At 48.1% G+C, this 27,740-nt stretch overlaps 1 protein-coding gene across 1 annotated transcript; it reads right to left on the bottom strand.

The window, feature by feature from the left end:
• Positions 1 to 150: 150 nt before the first annotated feature.
• OC90 (otoconin 90) lies at positions 151 to 27,740 on the bottom strand (the record flags this gene model as incomplete). The annotated part of the gene is made up of 14 exons (XM_082675222.1): positions 151 to 443; positions 2,964 to 3,070; positions 5,690 to 5,861; positions 6,495 to 6,611; positions 8,278 to 8,331; positions 10,184 to 10,231; positions 12,577 to 12,645; positions 13,909 to 13,950; positions 14,103 to 14,231; positions 16,142 to 16,254; positions 18,350 to 18,524; positions 20,777 to 20,833; positions 22,159 to 22,224; positions 27,695 to 27,740. The coding sequence occupies 14 exons, from the start codon at positions 27,738 to 27,740 to the stop codon at positions 151 to 153; spliced, it is 1,488 nt and encodes a 495-aa protein (XP_082531348.1).

The raw sequence follows: 27,740 nt of genomic DNA, 5'->3' as shown, positions 1-27,740 counted from the left end.
AAACATCACAGTGCACATGTGCAAGGGTCTTCCTGCCTCTTCCCGCCTTGAGCCTCTGCTGAGGACAGAGAGGATGGAGATGGGCCCAGAGAGGTTACAGTAGCAGGAGGGACAGAACGATAGGGTGTGATGGTCATTTTCTCTGGGAATCTATCTGGGGCCACGCTGTGGCCTGGTCCCCAGGAGACCAAGTGACTTCCCCAGGAATCTTCTGGTTCTTCTCAGGCCCTCCCTGGGCGGCGGGGCCTCCACGCTGTTCTCCTCAGAGCTGGAGCCAAGGGACGAAGCTGAAATCCTGCCATCCTCGCAGGACGGCCGGTGGCCCTGGCACTCCTGTCTGCCAGGTGACTTGAGGCTTTGGTTGTAGAAGGCAGAGGCCAGGCATTCAGCCGCTGTCTGGTCACAGACACAAAGCAGCTTCTCACACAGGCTCTGCCCTACACCTTAGGGGGCAAGAACAGAGTAGCAGACCTGAGACACCGCAGGATGCTTGCCCCTTCCGCCCTGTACTCCCCGGCTCCGTCCTGAACCTCTTGGTCCTGTGTCCACTGAGTCCTCTACTGGGAATATTCTTAACTTTCTCCTCCTGGTTAGCGCATACTCGTCTGTCAGGAATCCACCCGGCATCCCCCCACCACATCCAGAAAGCTTCCTCCAGCCCCTCTGGCTAAAGGGAGTGTCTTTCCTGTGGGTTCCCATCGAATCCCACCCTATGGTTCTTACCATCACAGCAGAAATACATGTATCTTTGCTATCTGTATTTTTATTTGCTCCGTCTGGTGACCCTACTTCATTTCTTGAAGGTTTCAATTGCATGTAGTGCGGGTTGGCATGCAGAACACGCGTGTGATTCAAAGGAAATAATGTATTTGAAGGTGCTCGGACATAGGCAAGCATTCTGCAAACGTTATCCTTGTCTGTGGTTTTCAAAGACGTATTTGGTCCGTTTAATGTTTTTTTGTCTGATCCTACCGCGAAGTATTCGTCAACCAGAACTTTTCTCATCACACTGACCCTCCACATCTCCTACCCTGGCCTTCACATCTCCTACCCTGGCCTTCACATCAGCCCCAGACATACTCGTTGCATCTCCACAGCAGGAGGCAGAAAGAAGAGACATGGAAGAGCAGAGTGGGCCCAGACCTGAGCCTGTTCCCCAGAGCAGCTCTGCACTTGGGCCCCTGTGCCTTATGTGGGGTGGCCCGGAGCAGGCTCCGAGATGCCCTTATTTCTCACAACCCGACACCTGCAGCTGCTACGGGACACGGTGCTCAGGGCTCACAGAGGGTCGGAACCAGTTCACAAAAGCCCTGTAGGAGTTTGAACGACACACACAACCTTCCTGGATTCAGTGAGACCAGAGGGATGAAGGCGCCTTTAGCTGAGCAGGTGGGACCTCAAGGCGTGATTGCATCACAGACAACGATCATCTGATCCTGTCACTCATGGGTTCTAAACCCACCCCTGGCTTCTCACCCCCTAGAGGACAAAATGTAAATGTTTCAGCCTTGGGTTCGTGATCTGGTACCTGTCTCGCCAGCCTCACCTTGCATCACCATGGTCCCGCGACTCCCACTATCTCTTCCCGAAATACAGAACTACGTGTCGTTCCCAAACTGCCAGGAGTTCCCCAAAGGCCACAGTCTTTCTCTTCCTTTTTCTTGGAACACCCACACCCAGCACGGCCACCTGGGAACCTGTTAACCTCTTGGAAAACCTCCTTCACTGCCCTTCTAACTTCTCCCAAATTCTCCCATCCTGGCTGCCATATTCCACGGGCTCAAAACCCCTTTCACCACGGTCCTGGGCACCTGTACCACCTTGTAGCAATACTAATGATAATAGAAGAGTCCCTTGCTTGTCTCTCTTCCTTGTGGGCTGTGAGCAGTTTGAGGCAGGGATCATGTCTGTTCACTGTGTTCCTAGGTCCCGATGGAGGTTTTTTGGATAAGCAGATAATTGGGTGAATGAATGAATGAGTAAGTGACATGTAAAGCACAGAGCTCCCTCCTGGGAAGTGAGAGGCACACACGATCCTCCAAGGCCGGGATTCCTGGAGGCCGAGGGAGGAGGTGGCACTGAAGCCTCAGCCTGGGGCTTCCCCAGATAAAAAGTGAGGGTGAGACAAACCCTCTCAGGGCTCTCGAGAAATGCTGTAGGGACCATTTCCTTTTAAACTGCAAAGGGTAAGGGAAATACATCCACTGATGTACATGGGGAAGTGCAGCCAGAGAATGGAGATGAAGCCAGTTGTAAAGCAAGCCCAACAGAGTGAGGCTCCTGAGGGTGGGGCTGTTTCCAAATATCCCCCCTCCCCCCTCCCCCCCCCCCCCCGGCCCTGAATGGCCATGGAGGCACCTCTGGCTTCCACACCTGGGAGGAGTGGAGATGCAGGCCTACCTCCTCCTTCAGCTGGAGACACTCCCCTTTTTATGGGCTTCCTCAGGGGACCTCACTTGGGAAAAGCGTTCTGCTTCTCAGGAAAAGAGACCCACTGGCTCAGTGAAGACTCGGTTCTGGGTCTGAGGCTCTATGGTTTCACAGTTCCAGCCCCAGTTCTATCACCTCCTTCTACCTGTGTGGTCTTGGACCTCAGGCGCCGCCTCTGTAAAATGGGAAGTCTCGTGGTGCTACCTCATAGGATTGGTGTGAGGATGAACTCTGTTAATACACATGAAAAACTCAGAAGAGCACGTGGGAAGCACTCAGTAAGCATGGCTAATTTACATCATTCCCCGTCTGCTCTTACTGGCTCTGTGCCTTCTGTCAGCTGACTTAGCCTCTTGAACTTGAGTCTCCTTCTCAGTGGAATAGGAGTACTAATGTGTGCCTCAAAGTTAAGAAACGTTTTAAATCACATTAGAGATGAACAAGTGCTTGGGAAAGCAGCTATAAGATGAGCTGTGGTCCTGGTGCTGACTTGAATGAAAGAACAACCCACTATGCTGGCTCACAGCACTTACACTTGGGGGTACCATCCACGCATACCACTGGTGGCCGAGGAAGCCTCTCGAGCAGGCAGTCCAGCCTTCTCACCTGCTCCAGGCAGCAGTGATGGGACAAACAGCACCTAAGAGCAAGGAAAATCGCTTACTGCCTAGAGCCCCCAGCTGTCCCCAGAACTCCCTCCAGGGCTGCTTATCCCATACTCCCTATATTGATGAGAGAAGCCAGTGCCTCCTTTCCAGTGCCAGTGGACTCATTTATATACATCCCAAGGGCCACCATGTATGGTTGTTCAGGTTGTGGACTGCACAAGGATGCCACATCTAAGGCAGTGTCCATCACACCGGATGTATCTTACTCTTTTTTAAAAAGCTTGGTGTTTTTATTGTGACTCTGTTGACTGAAAAGATGGGTGACTTGCATATTTATTATAATAATTTTCCAAAAGATGGAAATAAAGAGTCTTGAGGAAGGGTACCACTTCTAGCATACCATGTGGGCTAAAAATAACCCACTCCCTCCAACCTTTTACATAATAGAACAGTTAACCTCACATCCATAAGGTACCCCCTTTGTCCATAGCCTTAAAAGAGAACAGAGTAACTATCTCGAACGTAAATAAAGAACTGCATCTAGGAAGGTGTCCAGCAAAGAGCAAGACCTCAGGAAATAGATGAGAATGGATCATGTTCTTGCTTTTTAGACCCACCCATCTGGCCTGATAAAGCCTCACAGTGTGCCCCCAGCTGATGGACACCCCGAGGGAACTTGTGATGGCTCCAACCCATAGGGGGCTACAATTGCTCCTTAATCCTCTCTTTTCAACTCTCCCCTGTCCTTTAACCACTCTCACTCGGTCCTGGAGGCCACAGCCGGAGGCGGGGTCAGGCAGACTTGTGGCTTTTCGGTAGTGCTTGTGCTTGACCACGTATGGGCTTCACCACCCATTCCATGGTGCCGGCAGTCGGAGGAGGAACCATCCACCTCTCACGTCACATTAGCCTGTGTGGGATGAGAACTGCAGCCCCCATTCTGCTGTTGTGATGGCCGAGCCACTGTCTTGTGTGGCATTCGGCTGGGGTGGGTGGCGGTGGATAGTTTATATAATAGTTAAAATCTAAAGTCAGTGAATCAGAAATCATATATGATCCAACTACCGTTGAAAACCATTCAAATGTCTCAGGATATAAAGTATGCATGGTTTGGAAAAGACACCGTTGCAGAAAATAATATCATTTTGACTAACCCTTCCTTGTTCAAGGCTATGGCTTTCCATTTTTCCATTTCTTCCTAATGGATGTCAAGGAAGCTGTATCATAGCTCACTTGCTGCCTGGTCAGATCTCATATTTTTTGTGAAATATGGTCAGTAGTCAGGAAGCCTCTTCAACAGCACCCATATTCTTTCCATAGGGTTCAGCAGAACGCAGTGACTCCTGCTACCTAAACTTCTGTTTTGCCTTATCTCACTGAGTGCTGTGGACTCAGGAACAATCCTTAAATGGTTCTCTGTCTTGGAGAGTAGAGGGCATGTTGTCAAGCCCCATGATGAAAACACAGTGATTCCACAGTGTGGTATACACTTTGCTAGGATAAAAACTTCTTCACTATCACCTGGTGGGAGGTAAATTTTCTGAAGTCTGCCTGGGCAGCAGAGCCCCTGATTTCCCGGAATACCCTGCAAAGGTTGCATGATGGGGCGGAATGACTGTGCAGTGGAGACAGGAGAGCTATTGTGGAGGTAGGTGGGTGCGTGAGTCATACAGCCGTGCAGACACCACGTGACCTGCAGTGGACATGTTCCATGTTCCTGCCAGTACTGTATCCCTTTGTGTTAACTACAGTAAGACTCGTCTTTTTCACTCTCAGCTATAGTTGTTGATTCTCCCCTGGCAAGCCCAACATCGGAGGCGGACATACACAATTTCACTAGAGCTCTAACTGGCTGTGAACTGCGTGAGTTTAGTCTTTAAACCTTATCAGTTCTGCTCTCAGCATCTTCCTCTAACTCATCTCCAGGTTGAGTTCCCCATCGTTTCCTCGGTGTCCCCACTGCATTTGTTACAGCAGGTGGTACTTTGTTGAATTGTCCATGTCTCTCACTCAGCAACGTCCCATGGGGCAGAGGCAGTTTGTTTTAATCCGCTTTGTTTAGGTTTAATCCTTTTTATGTCTCCAGCACCTTAGCACAGTGCCCAACACAGAGCAAAAGCACAATAAATGTAGGCTGCATGCTATATAAATGAAGGAATAAATTGATGAATGCATGAGGTCAGTGAAAATTCTTCCAAGAACAGTAGGTAAAAAATTTGACAATTATGCTTAAAAGTTGTTGAGAAGCTCATTTCAGTGTGTCATCCTGCAGAGCAAATCAACTAGGGACCCCAATTCTACATGCTGCTCATTGCAAAATAGGCAGATTTGGGGTCTTCTGAAGTGTCTTTGCAGATTGACCGTCTTAGAGCAGCTGGGCAGTATTCGTGGTGGAGCTCTAGGCCAAATCGAAAGATCTGGGTCTGCCCGGCTCTGCCCCTTTGTGGCTGAAGAACCTCAGACAGGTCAGCCTCGGAGCCTCAACTGCTCATCAGGAAAATGGGACCATAATGGCAACAGGCCCTCCTGAGTGAAATAATGCTACTCGGCGAGCTCTCTGTGAGCCCGAAGCGATGTCCGACATCGAGGAAGGCTATCATCTCTCACTGCAGCATCAACACCGCCCACCCGCCATCCTCACCCGGCCGTACCTGTCCAGAGCGTCCCTTGGCTCGCCTTGTCCTTCCTGCCCACAGTAACAGCCGTAAGATTCAAATTCCTCCGGGCACCGGGATGTCAGACAAAAGAGCATCTCTCCAAGCTGTGGCATCACCCAAGTGTTGCCCCCGCTTCCCAGGTGCAGGAAGGTGAACCTGTCACAGGCTGATGAGAAACAAGGACTCTCTGTCTCTCTGTCTCTCTCTCTGGCCTCCTTCTCCTCTCCCCTCCTCAGCCTGCAACTTGTGCTAAGCTAGGCGAAAGTCCACTGTGCAAACTCCATTGTCCTCAGTTCAGAGGGGGAAGGACCACGAAGCCGGAGGCCTGCACAGGGCTCCTCCCCAGCCCCCCTCTCGAGAGCCTTGCATGCGTGGAGGGCTTGCCCAGGCATGAGCAGAGTCCTCCTGTGTGTCCCACTGGCTGTGGCTGCTTGCCGGTGCGGGGCCTTTGCCAAGGCACCCGAGGGAGGAGTACCATGCCAACCCAAGTGTTTCATTCTTTCCAGCAAACCACGCTGCGCATGACGCCAAGCGCTTTCCTTCAGGGTCAGTAAGAGCGACAAGAGCCCTCGGTCAGGGGTTCATTTCCCCGGCTCGGCCTCCAGCCGCTGATGGCTGCAGGCTCATCTGCCCGCTCTGAGAATCGAAGTGCTCAAGCGGCAGGAGGGATGGCGCCTCCTAGTGGCACCAAGTGGGACAGTCACAGTACGATGCGGTAGCCGAAGGGGCTTGGTTAACGACTTCACCAGAGGATCCCGAGGCCGGGAGAGGACAGACATCTCTGCCTGCTTCTGCTCACCTTTTCCAGATGTCTCCTCAGGACCACTTCTGACGGATGACACAGCCAACCCCAGAGATTTAATGCCGGCAGGGACGATGGTTACACCTTCAGCTGTGGCAACAATCTCTGCAGACCCTGAAAACACATACCTTTATGGTCCATATCTGAAAAGTGGTTCAAGAGGAGGTTTGCAGATGGACATGTAGTCAGGGCCAAATGCAGACAGAGCATCGGGAGAGTGTCTTCAAACTGGGTCTGCAGGCATCAGGGCAGAGACTCGGGGATCCATGGACACTACGTGAGAATTTCCAAATTTCCTGCGATAACAAAACTGACAGGACCCCAAGCTAGGCCACCTGGATGACATCTCGTGGGCGAGAAAAGTCATAGCCTCTCAGGCCTATATTTGTGCTGTGTTTACCATCATGAGCCTGCCGAGCGAAGGTCCATGATGATGCTCGCGGGTGAAGAGATAAAAAGAATGGTGGAGAGATTAAGCCAACTCACAGTACTCAGGAATGCAGACTCCTCAAAGCACTGCATCAGCTTCTCCTCGTACTCAGAATTAAGTGCAAGGTCCTCTCCACGGCCGTCAAGGCTGCCCGTGATGTGGCTCTGCCTGCCCCATGCAGGCTCCCTGGCACTGTCTGGATCTCCCTTTGCTCTCAGACCTCAGTCCCACCAGCTCCTTTGGCTGGAGGCAGAGAGGTCTCCAACCCACAGGCCAGATCTCCAGCCCAGTGTGGTCCAGACCAAGGGAGCCTCAGTAGGCTCTGTGCCCACTCATCTGCTGACCCAGGCTCAGCTCCCAGAGCTCTGGGTAAGACCTGGGCCTCTGACTTGCAGTCCTTCCCCAAATCCACCATATTGGTTTGCTTTATACATCTGGGCTTCTGTCTCAGCTTGCTCAACACTGGTCCTCATGGGTTAGAAGCAGCCCTTTAGTAGTTCTGTCGTAACCTCAGTCTCCTAGGTTTAGTATCCTGCCCAGCTCTCCAACCCCACAAAGGTGAATCAGAGGGAACAGTGGAAAATAATGAGCTACCTTTATTTTCTATTAAAAATGGGTACAGGATTTTTGTTTACTTGGTTTCAAATAATAGTAGGCACTGTTGGCCCCTGGCATGTGCATATGAATGTAAATTGGTTCAGTTTTTCTCCAGGGCAACTTGGCAACATATTGAGAGCCCTGAAATGATTATACCTTTTATCCAGCAATTCAACTTCTAGGCATGTATCAGAAGTGGATGGGCATAAAGAAAGTGCATATCTATTATTTATAATAATAACACATGTTGGAAATAACTGGTTAAACAATTTATAGGATTCCATACAAGAAACCATTGCACAGCCTCTAAAAATCATGTTACAGAAAAATATTTCATGTCAGGGGAGTATCTTCTCATTGTATGAAGTGGTACAGTGCAGACTGCAAAACCGTGGCTGCCAAGTGGTCTCAGATTCATTTTATTTATGTTCACAGATGTGCTCACTGTGGGTTGGGGCAGACTGGGGGAAAGCATCCTCAAATATTAAAAGTAGCCATTTTTATAACGTGGATTTAAATAGACAGCTAAGTACAGTTTTCTGTATTTTTCTAAATGCATCTCTTTAGCAGGTAGGTTTCAATATCTTCCTACTAATGGATCTATTTTCTGATTGCACTTGTCTAATTTTGGGCTGGGGGATATAAAAGTAAATTGGCTTCAATGATTTCTTTCATTCTGGGGAACACACTTGCTTTCATAAATATATGGGGGACAACAATATATACAACATACACAAAGCTGAGCACGCTTACCTGGAGAAGGTGTGGCCCTTGCATCTTCTGTGTCTTCCTGGACTTGGCCTGGTTCTGTCCCTAGAAGAAGAGAGAGGGAGTAGGCATTAACTCCAGTCTGTCCCATCTTGGTCTCCAGAGGCAGCTGCCATCCCACTGAGCCCAGGAGGCAACGTGCTTCTTGCTCTACCCCTGGTCGCCTCCCAGGAGAGCTGTGAGGGCAGGGTCCCTGCTGAGCTAAAAAAACCCCAGACTCAGGCTTGCTGATAAACACAGTCACAACTTGTCATGCTAGAAGCAGGTGAGGCTGTTGAAATACTTTGAGAAAGCAGACTTCTCCAGAATTTGAATGAAAATAAATAAACATAAAAATCGCATTTTTTGAACAGAGGAGAATAAGGCGGCAGAACTGTGTGATTCCAGTTGCTTGTGGTGTGGCTCTAGGAAGGCTGCTGAGCCCTGGTTTCTTTGTGAAATGAATCTGTTGCTGTTTAACAGTCACTAAGCTTCTCGTATGCTGTAGAATGAGTGTGTGTTTCCCCCCAACCCAGATTCATATATTGAAACCTAACCCCCAACAGGATGGCATTTGGAGATGGGACTTTGAGAGGTGATTAAGTCATGAGGGTAGATTCCTTGTGATGGGATTAGTGTCCTTATAAAAGGGACCCCAGAGAGCTCCCTCATCCCTTCTCCCATGTGAGGACACAGTGAAAAGGTAGCCAGCCGTCCATAACTAAGAAGTGGACTCTTACCAGAGCTTGACGATGCTGGCATCTTGATCTTGGACTTCCAGAGCCATGAGAAATGAATGACTGTTGTTTATAAGCCACCCAGTCTGTGGTACTTTGTTATAGCAGCCAGAATGAACGAAGACTTACTACATGCCATAGACAGCACTCAGTGTTTGGATTACATTAACTCAACAGCAACCCCGTGAGTTAGTACTACGCTCACCCTCCTTCACAAAGGAGAAAGGGGACACACTTGCTCAAGGTCACGGAGCCAGGAAATGGTGACATGCAAACCTGGGCCACCTGGCTAAAATTGACCCACTTAACCACTATGCTAGGCTACTGTTTTCCCTTCTGGCTGTACCCCAGAGAGCCAGAGGTGGGAACTCCAAAATGCTTAGGAAAGGAAGGAACTGCCTTAACTTCAGTGTGCCGAAGACCAAGTTTATGATGATGTTATGTGAAAATCAGCCTTTGAAATTTCCTGATGTGCACACGAATGCTCAGCAAAGAGAGAAGATCTTGGCAGTTCTAAGCTGGGGCAGACGGTTCTTGTCAAAGGCAGAATGTACAGATTCAGAACTAAAGGAATACTAAGCTGTACTACCCTGGGGAAATGACCCCACCTCTCAGAGCTCCTCCTTCATCTGTAAAATGGGGATAACAGTGGGCCTCTAGGGTGAGGGAAGATTAACTCAGAGAAGGTGCATAGGGGCCTAGGAACCCGCCGACACATCGGAGGTCCTCAACAATGTCACTGCGTATTAAGCAAGGAATCCATTTGTTTACTTAGTCACTCTTAGTATTAGTAAACCGTTATTATCAGTTATTTATACTTATTAATAAAGGAGCCATGGTTGTTAATGACCACAAGCAAAGTAAATATGTTAATTCTTCTGATGACATCTCGGTCTAGATATTTTTAAGTAGGAGGTTGTTCTCTGTGAATCATTATTGTATAACAGAAAGCCTGAATGAAGTCTGGGGTTAGAAACCAGTCTACAAGTCACTGCTGAATGACAGGGCTTTTAACCTCCCAGAGCCCCAGTTTCCGATATAATCTGCAGAATGGGTATAATAATATTTCCTCCAGGCCATGTCAAAAACTGGTCACCAGAACTGAACACAAATATTTAGATGGCATTTCTCCACTGGGTTTCTTGCTGTCCTCCTATGTAGTCCCCTCTGCTTACTTGTCCTGGAGAGAATGGTCAGTCGGGCAGCTCTGGTCTCAGCTGCCACTGTGAAAGGAAACCACCACATCTCAGTTACCAACCCAGCTCAGCACCTCAGCTGGGCAGAGGAGAGAAGGCCCATGGCAATCTGATCAGAGTATGTCTGGAATGTTGTTGCACCATTACTTCCCAATTCAGTGGACAAGAGGCCAGATAAGGGCCAGTGCTGTGTTTAGGCAAAGAGACCAGCAAATGACCGCTTTGGGAGAAAGGGCCATTATTTCCCCTGGTTGGAATGGCTTTGTTGGGGAAGGCAGCTGAAGAGGGAGTTCAGGTCTAGAAGTAAGGATGGAGACAGTGGAAGCCTCAGATCTCAGCCCTACCACCCAGCTCTCGGCTTGGACAACTTCTTTCTCCATCTCAATGTACCATCTCAATATGGAGGTTACAGCAGTTATTTCATAGGGTTGTATGAGCATTAAATGAGATTATGTATTTTAGGCAAGTCGTCCAGTATCCTGCATGTGATTTGACATTGTATGCGGTTTTTTATAGTCACACTAGAATTTTTGGAAGAAGATGCTGGCCCAGAATCTTCCCATGCTCTGTCTCATTCTCCGGTCACCACAACGGACCGAGATAATCATCCCTTTCCAGGGATTGGTAAACTATGGCCCTGCCCTCAGCCCGTTTTTGTAAATAAAGTTTTATTGGCACCACAGCCACACCCATCCAGTTACAGATTGTCTATGGCTGCTTTTCTGCTGCAGTGGCAGAGTTGGGTAGTTGCGACAGAGATCCTCTGGTCCACAAAGTCTAAAATATTTACTATCTGGCCCTTAACATAAAAAAATGCTGATACCTGCTTTATGCAAAGGGGAAATTAAAGCTTAAAGAGCTTAAACCACGCTTCCCAAGTCACACAGATGAAAACTAGGAGAGCAGGGAATCCATCCCAAATCTGCCTGACTCTAAAACATAATTTCATCCCATAATGGTGAGAGAACAACTACAAACCCCAGACCTTTTCCTCACAAACTGTCCCACCTGCACCTGCATGATTGATTTTTGAGCCCGCATTCAGGCTGCCCCCTCCTCTGAGGGCATTTGTGGTCACTGCCTAGGTCATGGATGTGAGGGGGTGAGTGCGTGTGTGTTGGGGAGCGAAGATGAGAGTGTATCCCCTCACTTCCTCCCGTTGGACTCTAGACTCGTTGAGGAACCTTATTTACTTTGAGTCTTTTCCAGGGTTGTGCCACAAAGGGATGATGGGATGATGGTTCAGGCTGAAGAAAGTGGAAAATGTACGAATTTGGGGTTATTTTGTGATTGTCTGGTGGGGCCGTGAAGCCCGCAGCTTATCCTCAATTTAGCAGGGACATGGCCACTGCCAGTCATGCTGGGAATGGCTGCCGGTCGGAAGCAGGGTGTGTGGTGGAGCTTTGGTTTGGTGTTGGTGCCATTTCCTCTTTTCTCTGGACCCGGTCTCCAAGGCACGGGCTGTCCGGAAGCCGTTGGGGCTGACACGCCCTTGGACATGGAGGATGGCTGGGGGTGAACACATGAGCCTCTGCTTTTAACCTGGCAGAAGCAGCAGCAGCAACAGCAGAGGAGAGCAATACACAAACTTGTAGGGTGGTGGGTGTGCAGCGGGATCTCCCTGAGGTGAAGGGTTGCCAGATTTAGCAAATAAAAACCCAGGATGCCCAGTTCAATTTGGATATCGCATGAACAAAAGATACAATTTTAGTAGAAGTAAGTCCCATGCAGATCCTGGGACATACTTATATTAACAAAGTATGTGGTGTTGATCTGAAGTTCAATGTCAGATGGTCGAGGGCGGGGTCTGCGCTTTATCTGACAATTCTCCTAAAGTGGGACTAGGAGTTTGGGAGAAAGCTGAGCAAGTAGAGAAGAGATTTGGCAGTCAAAAGGAAGTAGGAGGGGTTCTAGAATGTTCCTGAGGCAGTTCCATTGTAAGCCCAGGCAGGGAGCATTTTAAGGGAGATAATCCCAGCAAGCAGGCAGCTGGCACAATCAAAACACGGCAGAAAGAGACTCACAGACTTTGAAAACAAACTTATGGTTACCAAAGGGGAAACGTGGAGGAGGGATAAATTAGGAGTTTGGGATTAACAAATATACACTGCTATATATAAAATAGATAACCAACAAGGACCTACTGCAGAGCACAGCGACCTCTACTCAATACTCTGTAATAACCTACACGGGCAAAGAATCTGAAAAAGAAGGGATATATGTTTATGTATAAATGAATCACTGCTGTACACCTGAAACTAACACAACACTGTAAATCGACTATACTCCAATAAAAAAAATTAAAAAAAGAAAAAAAATAAAGCTACTCTACCAAAACAAAAAAACAACCCACGGATATTTGGGTTCCATACCGGTCCCCCTGTGTTCATCTTCTCCTGAGAGGGCCGTCAGGCTGGAGTCCGTGGGCTCCACAGGGACCACTGCAAAAAGAGCCCCCAGGAGCAACGAGTGAGGGATGCAAGTGCCAAGGGTCCCCAAGGACAGGCTGGATGGCTGGATGGGGCAGGAGGATAAGGGGGCTGTAAAAGACGTTCCCAGAAGGGCTGCTTGTCCTGCCTCGGGATACCTCTGCCTCTCGCACACCGCCCAGGACACAGGGGTGCCCAGCAAGGCCCCCCCTCGGGAGGGACTCCAGCCAGGGCTGGGTTCTGGTGGGGAAGGCGACACCATTGGACACAGGCTGTGGCGATGAAAGGGCTGCAAACTCCGAAGGTTTTTGCCTATGGAGTGTGGTCCCAATTTGAGAAGACCTGTGTTCAAAGGGAAGGCAGATGGCAGAGAGAAAAGGGCGCTGACTCAGAACGTCCATAGAGATACAACCCACACGCACACACGCAGCCATACACACACGTCAGCCTATACATGCCCATACACAAACCCACACGTGCACACACGCATACACACTCATAGGCACGGGCACACCTGCATCCACGCACACACAGCCATATCGGCTTCCTCTTTAACAAATGCTGCAGTGCTAATTCTGAGAAAGAGAGCCCGGCCCCAGGAAAGGAGGGATGGTTGGCCGAGGTGCACCTCGAACTTCCCATCCCCGGGTACCCACAGTATTGGGACTGAAAGATCGTGGGAACTTTGGCAGACAAGGAATGATGGGCATAAACTTAACTCTCACTTTTTTCATAAGATGCATGTTTTAGAGTCAGAATCATCCCTTGCTTAGTTCAGTAGACAGTTATAAGGAGGCTACCCTGTCCTGAAAAGTGACACACGAGAAAACAGCTTCCCCTTCAAGGAGCCTCACCTGGATCCAGGCAGCTCCTTGTGCTGCAGGCTCTGGGGGGCAGAGGAGGGGGACAGCCGGTCTGTTCCCGGGAGGCCTCAGTGGCCAGGAGCGCCCCCAGCCGGGAGGGGCCTTGCCCCGTCTGAGCACTGGACCCTGTCCTGCTTACAACTATAGGCCAAGAGAAAGAACCTGGGGTCTCCGTCCTAACTGGATTAAATTCACACCTGTCTACGTAGAAAGGGCCATTTGACTCTGGGTGTGAACTGAGTTTATCAGAAATAATGGCGTCTCCGGCTGGGGGATGTGGGCACGCCTTCAGTGCCATGGGTCACTCCAGCTTCGGTGAGGCAGGCCGGGTGGAGGAGGTGTATCCACCCACTCCCATCAGTAGCCGGAGCCCTGTGGTCCAAACAAGAGCAGCTTCCCGAGAAGACCTTACCTCTGGGCAGAAGTGTCAGCAGCTCTTTCCTGCTGGTTGTCTCTGAAGAGAAAGCACATGAGAGAAGTGGTTTTGGAGAATGTTAGAAGGTGCTGGACTTGGCATCTGAAGAAGCACAGCTACGATTGGTCCCATACCAGCTCCCGCCGCAGATCGCCATCCCCACCGCTGATGCAGGGCCTGGATCTTCCTACCTGGAGGCTGAGCCAGACAGAAGGACGTGTCCAGAAGGTTCAGGGAAGAGTTGATGCTGGACTGAGCCAAGCACTCTATGGCAGCCTTGTCACAGGAACACAGCAGGTGCCCACAAGTGTCCCCGGACTCTGTACACAGAGCGAGGGCAGAGCAGACCGGAAGAGCTCACTGGGAATCCTAAGAGGTGGGGCAAACTCTAAAACTGACTCCCGCTCTGCCCCCAAAGCCCTGATTCTCTTGCGGTTTTCTTCATCTCATCCACGCCAGCTCCATGCCTTCAGCCGTGTGGGCCCAGCCCGGGAGCCATAGGCGCTCCTTTTCCCCTGCACTTACACCCGATCCACCAGGCCATCCTACCGGCTACTTGCAACCTATTTGAGTCTGACGTGCGTCCCCATCTCCACCCCCGATCACCCCCTGCCTAGGTGATTGAGTGACCTCACTGGCCCCCCCGCCTCCTGCCCAGCTGCCCAGCCTCTTCTCACTGAGGGGCCAGAACGGTCCTTTTCAAACCCAGGTTTCAAACTATACCTTTGTGTGTGTGTGTGTTCAGAACTTTGAGCAACTTCCGCACTCAAAGTAAAAGCCACTGCCCCCTGTTCCTTCTCAGACCTCACCTTCTTGCACTCCTCCCCCGTCTCGCCACTTCTGACCCACTGTTCCCCTTGTTTCTGAAACACCAGGCACCTGGAGCCTGGGGTCCACCACAGCTGCTTCCTCTATCTGCTCTTCTGAGTAGCCACAAGCTGGCATCCCTTCTCTCAGTCTGTGCTCAACTGTCACCTTCCCAAGGAGGCTTCTCTTGACTTTCTTATTTAAATAGGAACCCACACCCCAGCCCTCCCTATGCCTTTCCTCTGATTTATTTTCTTCCGCAGATCTTAGCATTATCTAACATACCGTATGATTTGTTTCTGACATTTTCGGTGTCTGACAACCAAGAGGAAATTCCAGAAGGTCAGGGTACCCCCAACACGTAGGCGCTTGTCTTACACTTGGTGTAGGTGCTCAGCGCGCGTGAGTTGAGCGAGTGAATGAATGAGTCATGTTTCTTCGTGTTCACTGTGTTCCTCACCTTGTAACTTACACCCTTCCTGATGCTCTGAACTCCAGCCAGTCCATGTGACCTGGACTGTGGGACCAGTCAAACCTGGGTTCAAACTCTGCCTTAGCCAGTTAGCAGCTATGTGACTTTGGGCAAGTTATTTAATTTCTCTGAGCTTTCCTCGCCTTGTCTGAAAACTGGGGATAATGACCCCCATCTAATAGGGTTGTTCGGACGATCAGAGTTGCTGTGTATAACATCCGTGGCACATAACAGGCACTCAGAGACGGTGCCCTAATATACTACCCCAGCTTGCCATGGTCCTCTTCCCTCAATGCCTTTGCCTATTCTTCTTCTGCCGGGATTGTCCAGAGACATGAAATAAAATTCCTGGAGTCACCCAGCTAGTAACGTGGAGGGCTGAGATTTGACCCGACGTGTGTGCCTGATTCCTACAACCACACCAGCCTTATTCATCCCTCGTGGACTCAACTTCTGTCACTGAGTTCTCAACAGATACCAGTCACCATATTAACTGTTTTACACTTAACATTGTTTACATTTCTTAAATGTAACATTGTTTTACATGTAAGCATTACTTAATTTTTATAACAAATCTCTGAAGCAGGTTTTCTCCTCCCCATTTTGAGGTTCCCAGTTGTTAAGTAGAAGGTCAGGGTATTCCCCCTAAATCATACAGTGCATAAGTAGTAAGCTATTTGCTCTTCTCAAGCGGCCAGGCTTGGTACGAGCATAAAATTGTAGATCAAATAATCTGCTGAGCAGCTATTGTTTCAATTCAAAAAGAATTTGTTGTGCCTCTACTCCATGCAAGGTACAGATGCCATAGATCTGGCCCTTGTAGGGCTCCAGGTATACACAGGGATGTTGCCAATGGTGATGGTGATGAGGGTGGACCCTGGGAGCCTGGGCCTACAATCTCTGAACTGTCATTTCTCAGCCCAGCCTCCTGGGACACCTGGAGATGCTCACCACAGGTGATACTCTTGCTGACACAGTTGACATCTGTGCTAAGCTTGGCGGGGTCTTGCAGACAGTCGATCTCAGCAGCCTGCTCGTAACACCTGCGATGCTGGAAGCAACAGCTGTGGCACGATGGGGAAGGGTCAGGGTGAGAGTGTGGGTTAGGGTCAGAAGAGGGGCAGGCAGCACATGATCACTCTGTCTCTGGTTGGTTTCTGGCGGTGGCCTTTTCCAAATACTTAGGGTACACACACACACACACACACACACACACACGATATGTGAATTTGAATTGTATTACCTATGCAGCAGTTGCTATTATGAGCATTTACATGTGTGAAAAGTGAGACACATAAAGCTCTGTAACTTGCCAAGGTCAAGGCTGATCACAGAGAGAGGCTGACACTAAACAAGGGAGTCAGGTGGCGCTTGCAGTGCACGCAGCAAGCAGTGAAAACCAGTGTAAAGGAGAAGACACACAGGCAGCTGTATGGGCAAGCTACTAAGTTCCTCACATTACCCAACTCCTAAGAATTTGGGGGAGTCAAGAGAATGTCTGTAAAGACCCTGTCATGTGGTCGACACTCGATAAACTAGGGCAATGTTTTTGGAATCTGGCGTGCAAGTTCGAGGTGGAAATAATCTATCCTCCAGGAGTCTGGAAATTCCCACCTCCATCACCTGCAACGTGTAAAGTAATTGAAATTGGGTAGGCCCACCATTCTGCCAGTTCTGGCCATCAACGCTTTGATCATTCAGACAGGGATGAATTACTGCTTCATTTCTTTGACTTCTAGGTTTGTGGGTGTTTTAATAACTAAAGGAAATGGTAAGGGAGGACCTGAAAGGAAAACACATTCCCAGAAATGGTTCTGGCACTGTGCCCCGAACAGATTCAGCCTCCCCCTTTCTGAATGTCAACGGGCTGGCTTATGGTCCCAGAAACGACACACTGCCCTTCTGGTGCAGAAACAGCTTACACCAATGGGAATCCTTCCCTATCTCCTGGGAGTCTGCGTAGATGAAAGCACACACTTTATCACACTGGATTTGGGCACAAATAGAATACCAGTGAGGTGTAGACATGGTCCTGGAGTAGGGGTGAGATGTGGGTTCAATTTCCTGGTTCCACACTCCTGTTGCTGCTGCAGTTACTATAGCTCCAATTACCACTATTACGACTACTACTTCTACTACTCCTACTGCTGCTACTACTACTACCAACACCACATTACAGTTTTGTTAGTACTGATGCTATTACTACTATTATTACTATTACTATTACTACAGCTACAACTATTCTACTACTACTGTTACTACTACTACCACCACCACCACCATTAGTTTTATTAGTACCGATGCTATTAATACTATTATTACTATTACTATTACTACAGCTACTGTGACAACTATTCTACTATTACTGTTACTACTACTACTACCACCACCACCATTACAGTTTTATTAGTACTGATGCTATTACTACTATTATTACTATTACTATTACTACAGCTACTGTGACAACTATTCTACTACTACTGTTACTACTACTACTAACAGCACCACCACCACCACCAGTTTACTAGTACTGCTGCTGCTGCTGTCACTACTGTTATTACCACTGTTACTATTAATACTACTATAGCTACCTAGACAATTGTTACTACTAATGTTGTTACTATTACTACTACTATTACAGCCTGACTATGACTCCCACAATACTATTACTACTATCACTACTACTACTACAGCCCTACTAATATTGTTATCAATCGCAAATACTCTTGCAGACCTAATAAGCCAGGCAAATCCCAATCACTTTAACTTGTATTTGCTCATGTAATCCTAAACAATAACTCTAGGAGGTAGGTGTTATTATTACCGCCATTTAATAGATGAATAAATGGAACACAAAGAAGTAAAAGAACGTGCCTAACATCACAGAGTCCCTTAGGAACAGAGAATTGGAGGTACTGGGTTATAGGTGATATGCATAAAACTCTAACAGATACCACCAACTTGTCCTAATTGACCCTCCTGCTACCAGTAGCTACTTGCCATATCCTTGCTAACCCCGGATGCTTCTAGGATTTTAAATTTTACTGCACACACCCACATACACCTGCACACACAACGAAGCCAAGGGAGTTTTCCGCATCTGTGCTCCGCCCAGGCCTCAGCCGGGCTTCCACGAGCTCACGTTTTGGTCGTGCTCACCTGTCAGACTCGTCCACAGGCAGCCCTTCCATCTCAAACCTGCAGGCACAGCCGTAGTCTTCGAAGTCCCGGGGGCAGAGACCAGCCACACAATTCATACCATTCACGAACTGGAGCAGTGCGGGGAGGTTGGTGAAGACATCCTGCAGCCAGGTGAAGTGAGAGCCCAGGCAGTCTGGGGAGGGGAGGAGGGGCCCCAGGAGCCAGAGTTGAGGAGGGAGCCCCCTTCGCGGGTGGATGGTGCCTTATCACCTACTAAGCACCTGCTGTGTACTTAGGACAATTCTAGACAATTGAAGGGAAGCAGGTTTACTAGCCGTGGTCCCTGGTGGTTGCCCACCTGACAGCCATTCATCCCTCTTCCTTACCAACAAAACTGAAAAGCACTCAAGGAAGGTAACCTCCTCCCCAAGTCCCTGGGAATGTTTACTAGTCATTCTTGGCTCATCGTGGTAATGCCATGCTTCCAAGACAAGGGCTAGTCTGGGGCTGAGCATGAAACCCAAATGTGACCCCAAAACCCTAAGGGTGAGACTGTTAGAAGCTTTGGGGAAATACTTCTTTCTTAATAAAGCATAAAGGCATGTAAGAGGGTCCTTCTGAGCCACACCTTTCTCCTTCCTTGAATATGGGGAGGATGTGTTGGCTGGAATTGCAGCAACCACCTTGCAGCCATGAGGCCCCAAGCCTAAAGCTGAAAAACTATTATGTCCAGGGTAGCAGTGGGGTAATATAGAACAAACCTGCTGGGTCTCTGATACCTGTGCTGAGCTACTGCACCAATGCTGGTGCCTTCAGATGGCTTATGTGAGATCATTAAATGTCTTTATTATTTAAGTCACTATTAGTTTGCTGAATGGATCCCTGATGATAACAGTCCTGGCAATAAAGAAGTATAAATCAGTGCAGGAAGAGAAGGGGTACAGACACTAATAACTTGCGGGCACCTGCTGTGTGCCAGAAACTGTGTTAAGTGCTTTATTTTATTTTTTATTTTATTTTTAACATCTTTATTGACGCATAATCGCTTTACAATGGTGTGTTAGTGCTTTAAATAGTACAATAGTTAAAACTGATGGAGTGAGTAATGCTTTATAAAGCTTTCATTTGGTCTATGATCCCATAAACTTCTTGGGTTTTTTGTTTGTTTGTTTGCTTGTTTTTGGCAGCACCATGTTTTTGGCAGCCAGATCTTAGTTCCCTGACCAGGGATTGAACTCGCGCCCTTGGCAGTGAAAGCTCGGAGTCCTAACCACTGGACCACCAGGGAATTCCCCCCCATAAACTTCTTGTTAATCCTGTAAGGCAGATGCTATTCTGTCACCTCCCTTTCATGGGTAAAGAAATAGAAGGTCAGAGACGTGCCCGAGGTATCCACCAGCAACAATGACTTATCCTAAACAAAAATGCTCTTGCACACAAAATGGGCAAGAAAACAGTATCCACCTTTTTGACTCTACAACTCGTGGTCGCCCTCTCTGCTCTCTGCCTTTCTGATTGGATGATCGTCAGGTGCTTAATGAGGTGACCCCATAGCACCGATTTAAACACACAGGGTCATCGTGGGGAGCTTGGGGAGATCCAAAGTTGTTTGTGAGGACCACGTCCACCTCGACTGTTCACTGCTCTTCTAGTTTCTTCCTACCTCATTCAAACTTCCCTTCCCGCCTTTTGTTTCCACACAGCCTTATCAGAAACATGAATACATGATTCTACGCTGATGGAAAAAGCCACCCTAAGGTTTATGTGTATGTGTATGTGTTTATAGAAACATGCATTTTCATTCAAGAGCTTCCAGGGCACCTGCACTTAGTCATACATACATTTTAAGTGCAGTTTTACGCGCAGCACTGTCTAATCCCATAGCAGTTCAGAGTCACCTTGCTCATGTCCATCTTACTATAATCTTATTTTGGGTACTTTTAGTCATCAGTGATGGGAATCATCGTAATGCCGTGTGATTAACAGTCAAATAATAGATATATAACTGATCAGTGGAATGCTTCTTAAACTTTATGTATATTCAGTAGTTGAGAAGGAAAAATAAAACCACTTTTGTGGAAGGGGACCAAGCTCTGGACTCAGAGGAGACCTTGTCCCTTCTGGCTGTGTGGCTTTGGGCAAGTCCCTAACTCCTTTGGCTCAGTTTCTTGCCTGTAAAGTAGGGATGCCATTCCCCTCCTGGCCAGGTTGAGGTCGGGATGAATGAAGGAAGGACAACGAAGCCACGTGGCACCTCAGTGACTCACCGTGCGCTAAAGGGCACCACTACTCTCATCAGGACCTGGGTCACATTGTGGGAGCTTGCTGACGAGGCTGTGGGAGCTCAGAGGGCAGAGCCCAAGGCCCTGGTAATTTCCTTAGATTTCCCACACACCCCACGCCCTGACACCTGGGGGAGTAAAAGCAAGTTCAGATTTAACTTACCAAAAATTTCGGCCACTCCTCCCACATTTTTAAACACCCCGTTGAGGAAAGTCATATCTAAGTGGAAGGAAGAGAAAATAAATTAGAGAGGCTTGAGGTCTCCCCCTTTCCCTTCCCTGTCCATCCCCTGTGGGAAGAGTGAGTAAAACCCCTTCTGTAAAGATAGATTTGACCTTGGGCTAACTTTCTAGTAACACAGGTTACCATAGAAACCTGATAAGATAAAAACCGTGAACTGTGTTTCTAGACAACAATGCTCCATGATAAAAAAAAAAAAAAAAAAGGCCCGTGAATGGTGAGGTGTATCTGAGGAACTACAAACACCTGGTGGGAAGCCATCATTTTTGGGTCTCCATCCGCGTGACGACTCATTCAGGTGGGCACGTCCATCCTGGCATCCTAGAAATTATACCTATGCGGTGGTTACTAGGGGTACTGACTCCTGTGGAGAGTGAAGCTTCTAGGCCAGGGCGGGTCCTGGGGCTGCTGCACGTGAGCCCCGTTCCCTTGTACCTGAGTTGTTACCTAGGGGATCCTGGACTACTGTGTAGGTTGCTGCCAGGGGTTATCTCGATAAAGAAGAATGGCTGGCATGGCCTGCTGGCACACAGTGCTTCCTGGCCCTGATCCTTCTAAAAGCCAGGTGTGGCCTGTGAGTCTAAATATCTACCTGAAGAAGACCTCCTAGTGGGCATTGCACTTCCCATGGGGGTGATGCCGTTTGGAGAGAGGCCACTAACATTCGTGTCTGGATGGGACTGATCACTTAGCTTGCGTGGGTTCCCGCACAAATAGTTCGGCTGACTCAGCTCACCTCTCTGCAAGGTCAGAAACGAACGCTTAACTCAGGGTTAACCTCACCAGCTAGTTCACGAGGTATTCTATTCTTCAGCGATGCCTGTATAAGAACCCACCTGAGAAATATTTACAATCCATCACCAGGAAAACCTTCCATTCCCCAAGGAACAATTACAGGTCCCTCCCTTCTAATAACCAGAGGATACATCATATTTTTACATCATACATCATATGATGTAAAATACATCATATTTTTCTTTCGTCCTGCCTTTTAATGCAGTCACTACATAACCCTCATTCATCAGCCCATTTACTTCCCTCTTCTAGTTTCCCCTTTCAGCTGACCTGTGTCTTTGATGAGAGTTTTTAGTGCTTTATCTCAAAGGAGAGACCAACAGTGGGTCAGACACCAGAGTAAACTGTGAGAGAGAGGCTTTTGAGTCTTATTCAAATCACTTTACCTACAAATGCCACAGCAGTAAATGGCTCTAGGGTTTATTCAGAAGGGATCGATTTCTGTGCCGATATCCTAGACAGCTTTCTATCCAGCTAGGTCTCCTAAGAAAAGATCAAAGGATGCTTACTGATATTTTCTGAGAGTCCTGGAGGCAGCTCCCATGGAAGATGTGGGGTGTCCAGAGGGTGGGCCACTATAATCGAGGAGGAGAGCAGGGTTAGCACCAATACTGCCGCTGCCCAAGTGCTGGGCTACAGCTGGGAAGTGGTGGCCGGGATAGCAATGAGGATGCACATAAATTCAACTCTAGACATATTTTTCTAGTACCTGCTATGTGCCAGATCTCTGTGGTCACCTCTTGAAGAAAATAAAGGAGTGGCTGGGTAACCCAGTGTTTTGTATTAGTTGGCCTTAAGGGAGTGGCTTTCTGGTTCAGGATGGGGAGGTTTAGGGGCTTACCTTGAGGCTGTTCTTACACACGAAGCATACAGTTTTAACTTATGTTGCATGTTTGTTTGGAGTTACTTGAGATGACGGATTGGTGGAAATAAAAACAGACATGGAAAGGACCCCAAACTCCAAGTAGTTTATAACTGAGGACAGGGGTTTCCCCCAGAGTATCAGCATCAAACTCACCTGGGATGCAGGCTCAGTAAAAGGTACCATCCTTGTGCCCTCACTCAAGTCTGATCCAGCAGGTCTGGAGTAAGGCTCAGAAACAGATATTTTTAACAAGCTCCCCAGCTGGTTTTAAAGTTGATGGCCTAGAAACTGCACTTTGAGAAATGTTGCTTGGGGAAAACATGATGATTTCTACAGTACCCAAATATTACCACCAACCTCAGTTAGTGTTTCATCAAGGTGGGAGGATGGGCAATGGGGACAAATGGATGGGAATTGGAATCTTAGTTCAACCAGGAACCAGCTCCCTAGAGGCTCAGAGGGCTTACAGACTTGTCCACACTCACAGTGCTTTCCCCCCTGGTTATATGCAGCATATGAGTAGCCTGAAATGTTGAAAGATTTTTGTCTTTCTTCACAAAGTGGTCAATTTAATCAGGCCCATAAGTTTGACATTGTTTGGAAACCTGCAAATCTGAAAGCCACAAAGGGTTGGCCTTCAAAGAAGCAGGTTAGATTAAATTTATTCAGGAAGATGCCCCCAGTTGGCCCTGTTTGGCTTAGAGCAGGTTTCACGGCCTAAGACTATTGATATTTGGGCTGGATAATTTTCTGTTGTGGCTGTCCTGTGCATTTTGTACCCCTGGTTGATATCTGGGGGACTGCAGTGATCTGGAACAGCTGGGATCAATCCCTCTTGGATGCCACACTCCAACCATCCTGAATTGCTCTCAGTTCCATGAGTGTGCCCTGACCCCTGGGCCTTTGCACAGGCCATGTCCTCTGCTGGAGTGCTTTGTCCATGACTCAGCCTGGCTCAGCTACTCACCATTTAAGCTTAGTTTTAACAATACCATGTGGAAGTCTTTCCTCTCTCCCTCCCTCCATGTTGGAAGACTCTGGCTAGTTGCCTGCCCTCTGAGCTCTCATGCCCACTCCCACCTTCTGGTGACCTCTACCATGGTACTATTCATGCTGATTCTCAGGGTCTCCTTACTTGTAGGTCTCTGGCATTAGACTTTGAACACCTGAGGGCAGGAACCTCATCATAGTTCCAAAGCCTAGCACCTCATTTGGCGTACTGTTTGCTGAGTGGATTAAAGGAAACCATGAAGAATGACTTGGAAGGGCTGAGATGGGAGGCCCAGAGCCCAGTAAGGTTTAGACTGACTGTACTTGTCCAGGACAGAGAAAACAGGAGTCTTTCTTAAGACTCAAGACTGCAAACCCAAATCTCTCCAGGAGTCAGGCAGATGATTTAAACAAGTGGTCCAGTGCTGGGAGACAATAAGGATTGGTGGAGACTGTGGAGAACTTGAGAGCCCCAGGTCACAGTGGGAGGGACAGCTGTCACTCAGCCCCAGGCCTTGGGGAAGGAATCCCACAATCCAGATCTTAAAAAATTTGTTGGAAGTCTGGAAAATCTTCCCATTTTAAACTCTTGGCTCAAATTTTAAATTAAAACAGCAACAAAAGCAGGTTGCAGGCTGATTTTAGTTTGAGGGCGAAAGGAAGATACTTTGGGTGTGTGCAGAGGGGCTTGGTGGGGTCAGTACGCCACCTAGGCCAGCCAGGCAGGGCTTGAGCTGACGTACACGTCTCAGCTTTTGGTTCCAACCACGGCTCCTCTCTGCCAGGTTCTCGGAATGGTTCCCAGGGAGAGGAGTTCCCTCCTGACTGAGCGCCACGGGCTGTACGGCGACAGTGCTCTGCACAGTGCAGGCTTTCAGACCAGGAGGGAGACTCACAACTTCAGTTCTGTTCGAGCCCTTATCACAGAGCCCGTGTAACTGCTCTGGCACTTTCTACACTGGGCACAACGGCCTCAGGAACTGTTTAATTAGCATACCAGCCAACAGCTAAGAATATCTACTGCCCACTTAAGCAGCGATTGTAAAATATGGCCTGCTGGGCTTCCCCGGCGGCGCAGTGGTTGAGAGTCCGCCTGCCGATGCAGGGGACGCGGGTTCGTGCCCCGGTCTGGGAAGATCCCACATGCCGCGGAGCGGCTGGGCCCGTGAGCCATGGCCGCTGAGCCTGCGCGTCCGGGGCCTGTGCTCCGCAACGGGAGAGGCCACAACAGTGAGAGGCCCGCGTATCGCAAAAATATATATATATATATATATACACACATATATATATATGGCCTGCTCCTTGTTCATTACTGCACTGGTATTTCCTTTGTGCAACTGATAATAAAATTTCTGCTCTGGAGGGTGGGGAATGATCTTCTTACTGACATGGGCTAATCAGGTATGTTTGCCCCCCTACACTCCCACTTACTTTTCGGGATATCGGTGCCCACGCATTTTCATGAGCAGCTATAAAAGTCACCCTGGATTTTATTTTATTGTATTTAGTTTTATTTTTTCTTTACATGCTGCAATATTTATTCCAAAAATCTTTAAGAAAACCCTACTTTCAGCAGGGAATTGTTATAACCAGTGAACATAACGGAGAGAGATGTTTTCTCTGAGCTAATAGGAAACTGGCCCAGAAGTGAACTATAGCAAGAAGATTGATTTGGCACTTAGAAAAGAAACTTTCTAGACCTAAATAGACATTTCTCCAAAGAAGCCATACACACGGCCAAGAGGCACATGAAAAGGTGCCCAACACCGCTAATTATTAGAGAAATGCAAATCACAACTGCAATGAGGTACACCTCCATCACCAAAAAATCCACGAACAACAAATGCTGGAGAGGGTGTGGAGAGACGGGAACCCTCTGGCACTGCTGGTGGGAATGTGAACTGGTGCAGGCACTATGGAGGCTCCTTAAGAAACTCCAACTCCAGCAAGTGCTGCGCCCTGAAGTCTAAGGCAGTGTTTGCACAGAAGCCTCAACCCGCATCCCTCACGGCTGCTCCTAGCCAACAGCTCAGCAGGTATTCATGGTGGGCTGGGTTCCTGGGGGACGCGGGACTCTTCTGATGGACTCCTCCCTGGGGGCCTTGCCAAATTTCCTTAGACACACCTGTGTCTGTCTAGGATGCGTTCACTACCACCCCTCCCCGGTCTGTCCTTCACTTGCAGAGCTGTATGACCTCTCCCAGACTTTCCTGGTTGACACTCCATTTTTTTAATCACAGTTGAAACCTTTCCACACTTAATCCTGTCCTGTCATCAGAGAAGACCCAGACTTCTTTGAGAGTAGCGTGCAGGCAGAGGCCTCAAAAACAGACCTTTCCCCCTACAATGTCACGACCAAGAATTGGCGAACTGGGGAGGTGGGCGGTCTCTATGGTGGCCACACACTCACCCCTGCAAAACTGGAACTGTAGGCACGGCACATCTAAACCCATATAAAAAAAGGGTATGTTTGCACTTAAACTTTCTATGGTTATACTTTTTTTTTTTAACTCTAGGTGTTTGTGTTTGAAAATAAAATCTCTCAGGACAAACACAAATGTCTGTGACAGGTTATCATAACAGGATATCATGATCATTTTTAGTATCACAATGTAGTAGTAAACTAAGGGGAAACAGAGTTAAAGCAAGAAGGACAGATAGAAAAATGTTTAGTGGCCTCAATTTTATAAAGAAATTAAAAATTTTAAAAGGCATGTAAGTGGGGGTGGGAGGACGTAAAAGGACAATTTTGATCAAAGGGAAATGTATCATTTTGGAAGAAGAAAGTGTTAGACAAGAAAAGAAGTTTAAAAATTATAAAAATGGGTTTTGGTAAATGAGATTTCATTTAAAAGGAAAAAAAATAGGGAAAAACTGTAGAACATTGCACAATTTGGTCACCAAAGATGAGGTGAGTCAAGATCATAGCTGGGATCTTTTTTTTTTTTTTTTTTGCCACGCCGTGCGGCATGCAGGATCTTAGTTCCCTGACCAGGGATCGAACCTGTGCCCCTTGCATCGGGAGCAAGTAGTCCTAACCACTGGACCGCCAGGGAAGTCCCATAGTTGATATTTGATCAAGACCACTTAAGTTCTTGAGAAAGTTTGAGGGGCTGACACATCAGCCCCAGTTGTTCTAGCAATGGGACCCCAGTCATGACCAAAACCTTTTAATAAGAAAGAAGCGACATATGAAGGAAGTAAATAATCAATAGAAGCCCAGCACATTCTGGAAGGGGTTGACCCACTCTGTCTCAGAGGAAAGGTCCGAGGTGGTGTTTGGAAGGATTTGAACTTGAAGGGAAGACTTTGCATCTTATGGAAAGTGGTTATATTCTAATTTCAACCTACAAGCTTCTGGACGACATGCAAACCTCTTGAATTATCTCCTAACTCAGGTCCTGGTCAAGATAAACGATCAATAATATTGTGGGTTCCCTTTGCTTCACTGTCACTATTGGGATTGGAAGGGAACCACAGAGAGGGGAGGGTCAGTGAGTTGGTCCAGAGTTTACCTGAATATAGAAAAAGAAGGAGAAAAATGACAAGATAAATGAGTGATCTCAGCAACGACAGTGCCCAAGCAGTTGCAGGAAGGAAAGAAGTGATTTGGGATGTTTAGCTGCATAGATATGCAAATAAGAAAGCGCATAGGAAGGAGCCGGAAGACTCAGATTCACAGCTAAGATCCCAAGTGAACTCGGAGTTATTACGCCGGCTGCCAAGGAGCTTACTTAGATGGCTTTCAGGCTTGGTGGCATGGGCCCCAACTTTCGAATGTGGGGTTGGAAGTGTTTGCTTTTACACCAGAGATGCCTCCAGAAGGGGCAAGGGAGCTGTTGCATGTCAGGAAGGCCAACACACTCCAAGGGAATCAGCAAAGCAAGGGACAGCAGCCCCTGAGCAGCGGGGGAGGAGATGCAATACCGGGTGGAGAGGACCTTGCTAACCCTTGCCTTTTGTTCTCTGGTGCCCACTTACCCCCATCCCACGTGTCCATGCTCAAAATATCAGCTTTAATATCAGTATTAACCCTCGAGCTTATCATTCATGTTTGATTTCCACCACTCATTAGGCAAGGTGATAAAATTACTAGTAAGCAAATCAGATGGAATTTGACAAGACGGCCCAGGGTTCATTGTATGTAATTATATACTGAGCCAGAAATACAGTAAAATACCGTCACTCACCGCCTTGCGGGGCCATTAGCATTCCTACAAGCAGAAGCACGATCAT

The sequence above is a fragment of the Grampus griseus genome (assembly GCF_964374135.1).
Source record: "Grampus griseus genome assembly, chromosome: 17".
Taxonomy (NCBI): Eukaryota; Metazoa; Chordata; class Mammalia; order Artiodactyla; family Delphinidae; genus Grampus; species Grampus griseus.
Note: the sequence above shows the minus strand (reverse complement) of the source record. Positions and strands in the feature narration are given on the sequence as shown.